General features: G+C 40.9%; 1 protein-coding gene across 6 annotated transcripts in view; it reads right to left on the bottom strand.

Annotated features, from left to right (window-relative positions):
• Positions 1 to 7,921: 7,921 nt before the first annotated feature.
• Positions 7,922 to 11,196, bottom strand: part of LOC141373887 (uncharacterized) — a 42,035-nt gene continuing 38,760 nt past the window's right edge. For all 6 annotated transcript variants that reach the window (XM_073899060.1, XM_073899061.1, XM_073899062.1 and 3 more), the window contains one exon: positions 7,922 to 9,026. In XM_073899060.1, the coding sequence (XP_073755161.1) occupies positions 8,906 to 9,026 (121 nt within the window). In that variant the 3' untranslated portion in view covers positions 7,922 to 8,905. The remainder of the gene's footprint in view (positions 9,027 to 11,196) is intronic.

The raw sequence follows: 11,196 nt of genomic DNA, 5'->3' as shown, positions 1-11,196 counted from the left end.
TTGAAGGGGATAACCAAGCAGGACATTTCCATGCCTGCCACATCATACATCCCAAATCTTACAATGGAGCATTGCCCTGGGCTATAAAAACCTCCCCTGTGAACCAATCAGGTAGTACCCTGGAATACTGGTTTGGGGGTCTCATCCATCTGTCAGTGCCATGAAATAGGGACTGCTCTAGATCAGCGTTTCTCAACCTTTTTTTATTTCAATTATTGTTCATCTCTTGTCCCCCCTCCCCTGCTTTTTAGACATTTTTTCCTAACTGTCCCCTCCACCGTGAAAGTTTAATATCATAGGCATACTGTGTATATGTTTATGTATTCTATGTGTATCTTTACTTTGTACACAAAAAAAGTAAGGTTTTTTTTTTCATCCCCCAAGAGTTCATTTTCACTCCCTTGGGAACCATATCACTCCTACTACAGTGCATGTTCTATGAGAAGAGACAAGGGATGTGTAACAAGCAGCTGGAATACATGGTCCAGGGTTGAATCCTGGGTTGGATAAATCAGTCATAAAGGGTATTTGGGAGGCATGTCAGAAATTTTAATATGGACTAGATGCTTTTGTTAGGGGTAATGGTGCAGGGAAAAGGTCTCCTTTTTTTGTAGATGTGTATAGAGGTAAAAAACAAGAAAGAAATATTAGTTTGGTGAAGACATCTTTATTACTAATCAAATTTTCTTATGTGCATAGGGCTTCCTTTCTTGGCCCATCTCATACATATTTCTGGTCAGAGTGAAGTTTGGCATTAGAAATAGAATAATGGGTCTTTGTGGGGAAGCTCCGGGTTTGGAGTAGCCGGACAGTGTACGTTAGTGATGCTGATTCTCCTAAAGTTAACTAAAATATCCTTATAAGACAAACAGATTTTTTTGAGAAACATTGGATGAAACTGGTTTATAAAATTTTTATATGATTTCTTTAAGATGTGGGGTGTTTCATTCATTGGGGAGTTAAAACCTATTTTGTCAAATAGTGTGAAATATTTCTCCCCGTTACAATCTACCATTATCTTATGATGAAAAATTTTATATGACAACTGAAAATATGCAGGGAGTTACACAGTTTTTAAACAATTCTTTGGGGGGTTATGTAAGCAATATATTTACAGATTCTTGGGCAAAGAGAATACATTTCAAGGAGGGGAACCTGGGTGCCTCAGCCGGTTAGGCATCTGCCTTTGGCTCAGGTCATTGTCCCAGGGTCCTGGGATCGAGCCCTGTGGCAGGCTCCCTGCTCAGCTGGGAGTCTGCTTGTCCCTCTGCCCCTCCCGCTGCTTGTGCTCTCTCTCTCTCAAATAAATAAAATCTTTAAAAAATGTATATTTCAAGGAAAGGAGGCCCTCTCTTTTGCATCTCTTTGGTCTCTCCTGGAAGCCAATGGCTAATTATAGGCTCACGGTACACGCACCAGGATTCCAGGCAAGATGGCAGTCCTTTGCTTTTTTCAGGGAGAACCAAGCTTATCTTGATAATGTTTTCTTTTCTTTTTTCTCAGCGGTCGATTTCCACTGTCACACAGCCATGAGCACATCGATAGGACTCAAGAATCTTATATAAAGCTGCAACTGCTTCCTGCAAATTTTCTCCCTGTGGTTTACAAACCCCACTCCCCGGGTTCCACAGACTCCCTTCCTGCTGGTTGGTGGGTGAATGAGAAATCACTCCAAACGGCAAAGAGTTGGCTTTTCTTATTTCCAATCAGTGTTTGACTGAAAAGTCCAACGTGAGGGTCTGTACGTTTTTTCAGACACAATGAATCATTGGCATGTTGCTTTTTTGAAAGGTGTCTAAATCACTTCACGTAGCACGCCTTTAAACAAAAGGCCTCCCATAAGGCCGAAGCATCTGGCATGATATATGTTCTTCCAGATTTCTCGAGAGTCTCAGCTTCCCGAGGCATGTTGTGCCCCACCTTTCAGGGCTTTTTTTTTTTTTCCTACTTAATTTGCTGGCATGTCTCCCCGTCAGGTCCTGCATATCATTCTCATTACTGCTGACTCTGATTGTCTAGTCTTGGCCTAAGCTTGGAAAATTCCAAAGAGGAATGTTCTACTTGTTTTCGGGCCAGAAGTAAAATTCTAACAAGATCTGTTTGTTGCTCGCAGATGGAGTCTGGGAGGCTCGGGAGATGATGACAATCAGCTGTTGGGATTTAGATGGCTCTGTGCTTCAAATCTCAAATCTCACTCTTAACTCCAAGCCTACATTTCCAACTATTCACTGAGCGTGTTCTTTTTGAAAGCCCCCCATGAAGTCAACCTCAAGATGTCTGGGCTAGAACTGTCATCTCTTCCCTTTAATACTCCCTGCATGGGTTGCTCTACCAGACTAAGTGTCCTCTAGTTCTATTTTGATCCTTTCACACCCACTTGCTCAAAAGCCTTTGGTGGTTCACCATTGTCCCTAACATAAAATACAAATTCTTTTCCTGATACTCCAGTTGGATTGGTCCATTTAGTACTGCCCAAGGGAGTCTGTTACTTGATTCTATCGGGTTTTTGGTCAAATGTTCCCACATTCTGGAATGTTTTGTCTACTTCTTTTCATTTATTTTTCCTACTGATATTTCTATTGCTCTTAAAATTTACACCAGAGGTCTGTGTGATTTTCTCCTTGTTTCCTTCCAGTCTCTGTTCCAATGTCACCGTGAGTAAGGCTTTTCTTTAACACTCAAAGTAATATTACGAGTCACTCCCCCACCCCCACCCCGACATCCAATCCCCATTCCCTGCTTTATTTTTCTGGATGGCACTTAACACCATGCATTATTTATTCATGTATTATCCATCTGCCTCCACAGGGACAGGGATTTTGGTTTTGTTCATTGTTGTATTGTCAGCAACTAGAACAGGGACTGGCACATGATAAATATTTATAGATTCCATACGTGAATGAAGGAACCCTGAAAGTATCTGAGGGTACTTAGCATGCATCTGTCACCCTCCAAGGCTCTGAAAATGGGGGTATGAACCAAATGGGGTTCTTTTAGAAACCCACAATCTTGCGGGGGAAATGTGAAGTGCAAAAATGGAAGTGCTTACCAAGTTCAAATGGAGCATGTTTTAGGAAAGAGAATTAATATTACTGAGCCCCTGTTCTGTGTGAGCTGTATTCACATATCTGGTTTCATTGAAGCCTCACAGTGAGGCAATCTGGAAAGTTCTATTCTTCCCAATTTTGCAGATAAGAACACTGAAGCTCTGGAAAGTTAAGTAATTTCTCCCAAAATTTTATGCTAATAGGTGGTTAAAAATCAGAAGAAATTTAAACTCAGATCTTCTCATGTGAAAATCAGTACACTTTGCCCAATACTGGATTGCTTCTCAGGTTATTAGGGAGCAAATATATTTAGCTTAATCTGATTTAGGCATCATCAAGTCGGTACTGTTTGAGTGATTAATGAGAAGTACATCAAAGTGGAGAGAAGTTGGCAGGATAGTGACCCTCTGTATAAACTGCTCAGCCCGCTATAGCCCACAGGCTCTTTCCCTTGTGACCACTCATTCCCTTCTGTAATATTAATTTATTCAATAAACACTTGTTAAATATCTGCTATGTGCCAAGCAATGTTTTGTACTCTGATGCTATAGTAGTGAATAGAACAGATTCCCTGTTTCCATGGAGCTTTCATTCCCTAAATATTTTGTGTGATATTGGGAGAAAACAGGGTATTTCAAATTTAGACAGTTCAGATTAGAGTTATGGCTTCATCATAGTCTAGCTGAGGACCTTGGAAAGGTCGTTTAAACTTTCTGAATCTCAATTTCTGTATTTGGAATAGAAATAACTACCTATCTCACCAAAATATGGTGTGAGACTCAAATAAGATGAAAATATTTTGAACCGCGAAGTAGAAGTGTTTTGTTAAATCTAACATACACCACTGAATGAAGAAACACTATTATTTTGTGTACCATGAAGAAAGAAAAAAATCAGGCGCCTGGGTGGCTCAGTCTGTTAAGCGTCTGCCTTGGGCTCAGGTCATGATTCCAGGGTCCTGGGATTGAGTCCTGCCTTGGGCTCCCTGCTCAGTGGGGAGTCTGCTTCCGCCTGCTCGTGCTCTATCTCTCAGGCTCACACACACTCTCTCAAATAAATAAATAAAATCTTAAAAAAAAAAAAGAAAGAAAGAAATCCCAATTACAATATGCCATTGATTTTAAGACCTATCCTGATTTCAGAGGTGCCAAAATGTGGGGAAAAAATTATACATCTTAGAATTGTTGAAATATGGCACAAAAAAGTTATTATTATCATTCTCTATGGTACGTAGCATATGGTACATGTTCAGAGAGAAATGGATTTAGCAAGATACATTGGAGTAGATCAATGAGACAAGTGTTAGAATATTTCCTAGAGATTTTCAAGGGTATTTACATTTTTGGATACAATTTTTTTTCCTGGATAAAATCATCACAGCCATTTCCTAAGTTACTGAATTGTGGAGCCCCAATCACCTATTTTCTCTTGAATAGAGCCACCATACTAGTCCCAGAACACTACGTATAGATTATTATGTATGAGAGAGAAATTAATTTCTTGCTTGTTTAAGAAATAAAGTCTCTGAGTCTTGTTCTTACACTACCTAATAGAACCACATTGCATAGTGCCCTCTTGATGAAAACTTGTATCAGGAAAAGTGGTGCTGTACTAGAACAATTTTTAAAAAATCAGGGGTGCCTGGGTGGCTCAGTCTGCTAAGCGTCTGACTCTTGATCTCAGCTCAGGTCTGGATCTCAGGGTCATGATTTCAAGCCCCACACGGGGCCCCACGCTGGGCATGGAGCCTACTTAAAAAGTCTTATGGGCATTGCTAATTATGTAACTGATCCTGTGCTCTCTCTCTCTCTCTCTCTCTCTTCCCTCCCTCCTCCTCCCTCTTCCACTTTCTCTCCTGCCTTCACCCTTTCTTTTGCTTTGGCTCTTAGGAAGGTCAAAGACAGATCTGTAGTTCTTTATGATGTTCTAACTTCAGTTTCATCCTTTTTGTCTGACCTGCATTTTTCCTTTCTCTTAAATGCTAACCTACTGTTTTCCCAAAATTTTATTATTAATTTTATTACAAAAATTTTCAAATATCTAGAAAAGATGACAGAATTTTATAGTTATCTGGATTCCCTAATTAAGTTTTTAATTGTCCTTGTTTTATCACATATTATCTAGGTATCCATCCCTCTTTCAATTATTTTTTCAAAGTAAATAGCAAACATCTATACACTTAACCCCTAAACATTTTAGTATGCATATCATTAACTAAAGCTCAATATTTGGTTATGGTTTTTCTTTGTTTTTTTTTTTTTATTAAGTTAAAATTTACATCCAACAAAATGCACTCACCTCAAGTGTACCATCCAGTGATTTTTTATTTTATTTTATTTATTTATTTGACAGAGAGAGACATAGTGAGAGCAGGAACACAAGCAGTGGGAGCGGGAGAGGGAGAAGCAGGCTTCCCGCGGAGCAGGCAGCCAGATATGGGACTCGATCCCAGGACCCTGGCATCATGACCTGAGCTAAAGGCAGTCGCTTAACATCTGAGCCACCCAGGTGCCCCCATCCCGTGATTTTTGACAAAGGAACACACTTGCCTAACAAATCCTTATCAAGATATAGAATATTCCCATCAGGCCGGCAAGATTACTATGTCCTTCTTTCATCCCCACAAGCTCAGAGGCAACTACTGTTCTGAGATTTTTTCCCTGTTTTACAACTTCATATAAATGGAATCACCCAGCAAGTACTCTTATATAATAAGCCTTCTTTCACTCAGCACAATGTTTTAAGGACTCATCCGCACTGTTAGGCTATCAGAATTTGTTTCTTTATATTGCTGATTAGTATTCCATTGTGTGAATATACCTCAGTTTGCTTAGCAATTAAAGCTGCTGGGAATGTTTTTGTACAAGTCTCTTTGTGGAAATGCTTTCCTAACTCTTGGCTGCATACCTAGGAGTGCATTGCCGGGTCATTGGGTAGGTGCATGTTTAGTTTCGTAAGAAACTGTCAGACCTTTTCCCCAAAGTGGTTTGTCACCAGGAGCGTTTGAGAGTTCAGGTTGTTCTATGTTCTCCCAAAGTTTAGTGTTGGCAGTCATTTTTATTTTAGCCATTCATGTGAATAGTAGTTTTTCACTGTCTTTAATTTGTATTTCTCTGATGAATAATGATATTGAGAATTTTTAAAATTGCTTTTGAGCCATTAATGTCTCTTCCCTTGCGAAGTGTCTATTCAAATCAATACAAATTGAGTTGTTTGGTTTTTTAAATTTTTTTATTTTTGAGGTATAGGAGTTCTTTACATATTCCAGTACTAATTCTTTGTCAGATATATGTTTTTAGAAATATTTTATGTCAGCCTTTGGATTGTTTCTGTAGTTAACACTATCTGTTTAGGAGCAAAAGTTTTAAATTTTGGTATAATCGGATTTATCACTTTTTAAATGGTTCTTGCTTTTTGCCTCTTATCTAAGAAATCTTTGTTTATCCCTATTTGTGAAGATATTCTCCTCTGTTCTCTTCCAGAAGTTTTAGTTTTTACTTTTACATTTAGGTCTGTGAGCCTTCTTGAATTAATTGTGTATGGTGTAGGGTAGGAGTCAAGGTTCATTGTCTTTCTATTTGGGTATGCAGTTCCAATACCTAAATTATTTTTTCCTTGTTTTTTATTTTATTTTAATTTCAGTATAGTTAACATAAAATTTTTTGTATTATGTACATCTTTGTAAGACCCATCAAACATTTTTTGGAACAAGCAATCAATAGATTCTGCCTAAAGATCAGAGAATGCCCTCACGAATCCCTTGCAGCACCATGATGGGTAATGTTCCCCCAACATAGTCTTATTTAAATACGATCCCTTATCCCTCCAATAAAAGGTGCCCTGTGTTCCTTTAGCCCTGGTCTTGGGATTCACCTTCCTGCCTCTCCAAAAGTGGTGAAAAGGCTGTCGTATCCTCACTTGCCTGTGATGGTTAGCTTGTTCCTACCTGGTCTTTGGAGACGAGGCAGGAAGATGCACAGGATTGTCTGCTGGGTCTGGAGTGGTCTCCATGGGTTTTTATTGGCCTCTGGGGCTCATGTTCACCACTTTGGAAGGACACTTGTGTTAGGGAACTTTTTGAAGCTGAAGATCTTCGACAGTGGTGAGATCTAGAGACAGAGCAAAGCTGTGCTCTGGTCTTTTTGGTAGAGTTGATTCTGGTTCCTTACTTCTGAACCGGTGCCTGTGGCCAAGAGGAGCCTTTCCTTTCTTCCCTTCTAAATTATTTTCCCTGTCTTCCCCCCCCCCCCCACCGCCCCACCTTTGCTCAGCAAAGAGGAGGCTTTGGAATCAGACCTTGTATATAGTATATATTTATATATTCATAAAAGTATTTTTTCTGGTTACAAAAATAGCTCATTGTTAAAAAACTTTGATAATGCAAACAACATATAAGAAAGCAAGTACAAACCAGCTCTAACCTAACACCTAGAGATAGACCATGGTGACATTTCTGGTCAACTCTGATTTGGAATCTCCGCTCTCTTACCAGCTTGACACTTCTTGAGTGTCATCTTCCACCTGGGAAATGGGGAGAATGAACTCCCTTCCCTGACAAGCTGTAAAACTGAAAGATGATGTACTTAAAATCTTTAGCAAATAATAGATCCTCAATAAACCTAAGTTCACTAAATGATGCTATTAATGGGTATAGGAAGTGAGTGGATGGTAGGGAAAAAAACTCTCAGTTCCCTTTCTCCCCCATTTTAAGTTCTGTTACTAAATTCCTTTAAAGCAGGCAAACTTAGAGTGACAGAAGAACAGAACAGTGGCTGCCGGTAGCTAAGGGTGAGGGAGGGATTGATTACCAAGGGGCAAGTGGGAATTTAGAGATGATGAAACTATTCTATCTCTTGATTGTGGTGGTAACTACACACCCTATGTGATGTTTAAGACTCATAGAACTTTACACTAAGAAGGTAAATTTTAGGGGCGCGTAGGTAGCTCAGTCATTAAGCATCGCCTTTGGCTCAAGTCATGATCCCAGAGTCCTGGGATCGAGCCCATCATCATCATCATCATCATCATCATCATCATCGGGCTCCCTGCTCAGCGGGAAGCCTGGTTCTCTCTCTCTCCCACTCCCCCTGCTTGTGTTCCCTTCTCTTGTTCTCTCTCTCTCTGTCAAATAAATAAATAAAATCTTTAAAAAAAGAAGGTAAATTTTATAGCATGTAAATTATACTTTAATAAACCCAACTTGTAAAAATATGCCTTTAGAACAAAGTCTTAAATTTCTTCATTGATTTTAAATTGGTCCTTCCAGCTCCTCTCAGCCTTGTCCCTCCAGTTTATCTTTTTTCTAGACTCTTGAGGCTTTTTACCTTCCTGATGGCACTCTGAATGCTTGTTTAGCCCTCCTTTCAATTGTCATACTGGATTCTTTGTTCCCTGTCCCCAACTTTGCTGCATATTTTATTTCCCTCTTTTGAATCGACACTCTGTTGAGTTAGGCTCAGCTGCGCTTCACAAACAAAATGTATGGCTGTCTCACTTGTTCTTTTTGTGCCAGGAGAGGTCTCATCAGGGTAGCTAATTAATTACAGTGAGTGAGATAAGAGAAAAGCGGATCCTGAGTCCTTGTGTCAACAGTTAAACAGAAATCCCTTAAATCTTCTAGATTGTTCCTTCCACTGTGAACAAAGGACTTGCAACAATTTTTATGCTACAAAATAAGGATAACACAAGCTCACAGTGGAACTGGCTATAGCTCTTTTCAAACCGAGTCAGCTGTTTGAGGTGTATGCCAATTGTATATCCTGAATTTTCCAGGACAGTGTGGAGTTCGAACATTCCATGCCACATTCTCTCCAAGACATTCATGCTCTGTGGAAGAGACGATGTGTCTTGATTTTGGTTCATAAACTACAGTTTTCAGACTCATACATTAAATTTTTTTCTTTTGTTTTTTGCCTATTTTTCCGTTCTGCAAGTATTTGCCACACACCTACCACCGACTGCCCAGATCTCCAGCAGGCTCTGCAGAAACAGAAACAAATAACATCTTTCTTGAGAAGCTAATATTGTTCAGTCTGGGGGATGCACCAGCTAACAAATGAGTTCAGTTTCTCCTTTGTCATCACAGGACAACTGCAAACAGGGAAAGGCCAGAGAAAATGCAAGTCTTGCACAATGTAATTTATTGAGAAAAATTTTCAACTTTATCGTATATGTGTATATATTTTAATTGCGTAGATAACATAGACTTGTTTCCCAACACTGCTGGTAGGAAGATTTCATTAGACGGCTCTCTATAAAAATGTGCTCTTCACATAAATATGTATGATATTGCTCATATTTCTTCTTCTTTTTTTTTAATAGGAGAGATTGCACTATATTCCCAGTGCTTTTGCTAGTGTTACTTCTGGTTGGAAATCTTCCCCTGACCAGCTTGCCTACACTGCAGTCACTTCCAATGGTAGCTGGTGTGTCCTGAGTTCTGCCAAATGCCAGGTAATTTGCGCACCCCTTTCTGTCGCTCATTAACTCCGCGCAGGAGGCATTGTTCTCCCCACGTTACGGAGTGGGTGGAGAGTGGGTTGTAGAGAGGGCGAGTGACTCGCAAGTGGGTTGGAGAGAGGGTGAGTGACTTGCCCGGGCCACCTCCAGTTGACTGGAGGTGGAGGGATGATCTAATTTGCGTCTGCCTGACTGAAGGCAGTGTGTTCTCCAAGCCACACAGCACTTCATTGTCGGGTGCTTTGAACTGAGTATCTGGCAGGCATTTATTGAAATCTCTGTGGCTACCGGAAAGGAAAGTGAGAAAGGGGGACATAATTAGGATGCAGCTACTGTCAAAGCAACCCTCGTAATCCAATATTCTCGCTGCAGCCAGAGCCGTCCATTTAATGCCAACCGGACAATGTCTCTCCACTCCTCAGAAACTTCTGGGGCTCCCGTTGGTTTTAGGCACACCAGCGCATTGCTATATTTCCAGCCCCATGTATCCATACTCTCTCCTGTCCTCCGTTGGAGCTGCCTCAGCCATGCTGGCTTCTTTTTGTCTTTTTCTCCCTCCTACATCCCCCCACCCACCCCTGGAGGTCTTTTTTCCTGCAGCTCCTTTTGCCTAGGAGACTCCCACAAGCCCTGCCACCTCCTCACTCATGGGTTAATTTGCCTCTGGTTCTCAGTACACTGTGGCCTCTCCTGAAAGTCTGTCCTGGGGCACCAACCCTCTTCAAGTATGCTCACTGGTGCACCTGCTGCGCTCCTTCAGAGAGGCCATCGCTGGGTTGTCAGTAAGGATAGATGCAATCTGATTCTGTGATAATGTTTCATTCAGGGGACGGTTCTAGAAAGGCAGGGATACCACAGCTTTTTTGCTCACCCTTATCCTGGCCCTTAGCATTGTGTGGATACAGAGTAGGCAGCCCCCAAAATTGTTGAAAGAATGAATCCTTCAGTCTTTCCTGTTAGAACCCTAGATTAGGATCACTTGTCCATATTCTCAGTGGAACGCCCTCTAGTCCTTGACTTGACTGATTATTTGATTATTGGTCTCCTCCCCTGAAGGCCCCTTACAATCAGAGTTCACGGTTGTACCCGCATGGGGTATGCCCTCAATAATTTTTTGTTGAATAGACAAGTTTGGGTCCTATTGACTTAAAGTGGAGTGATTCAGAAGTCTGAGAGTAAAGGCTACACGCTTTTAGCGTGGCTCATTTTCTACTAATTCAGATTTGTATCAATTTAATAAATCATCTAATAGTGCTATTAGCAGTTTCCAAGCTGAGTAAAAAACATCACCGCTGCAAACAATTCCCAAGGAAACTTCACACTGGCCCAAAGCTCCTTCCTATGATGGAATCAGCTCTCTGGCCAGTGAAGGTAAATTGCTTCGGTTCCAGGCAGAGACAGATTTTCCATGAGAAGCTAAAGCTTCAGGAGCCCTCACTCATAGCACACCCTCAAGGGCCCTGGGAGGGGTCCGAGCAATGTGCGTATGCACAGGGCCAGATGTTTTTGTAAAATTAGCAAAAGTAAGATATTTTAAATCACAGTTAGTTAAGGTCCTGCGTCTCTCCACTCTGACTTCACTTCTGTCACCTTGTCAGGGGGATGAGAGTGGCCCTGGGTATCTTAACCTCCGGATGAGGGAAAGTTGAGCCAGGGACGTGATGAATTTGGCTTTAGTGGCATATATTAC

Source organism: Callorhinus ursinus, unplaced genomic scaffold (assembly GCF_003265705.2).
Source record: "Callorhinus ursinus isolate GAN/ISIS: 27379988/994484 unplaced genomic scaffold, GSC_fseal_2.0 scaffold12, whole genome shotgun sequence".
In the NCBI taxonomy this organism is placed as follows: Eukaryota; Metazoa; Chordata; class Mammalia; order Carnivora; family Otariidae; genus Callorhinus; species Callorhinus ursinus.
Note: the sequence above shows the minus strand (reverse complement) of the source record. Positions and strands in the feature narration are given on the sequence as shown.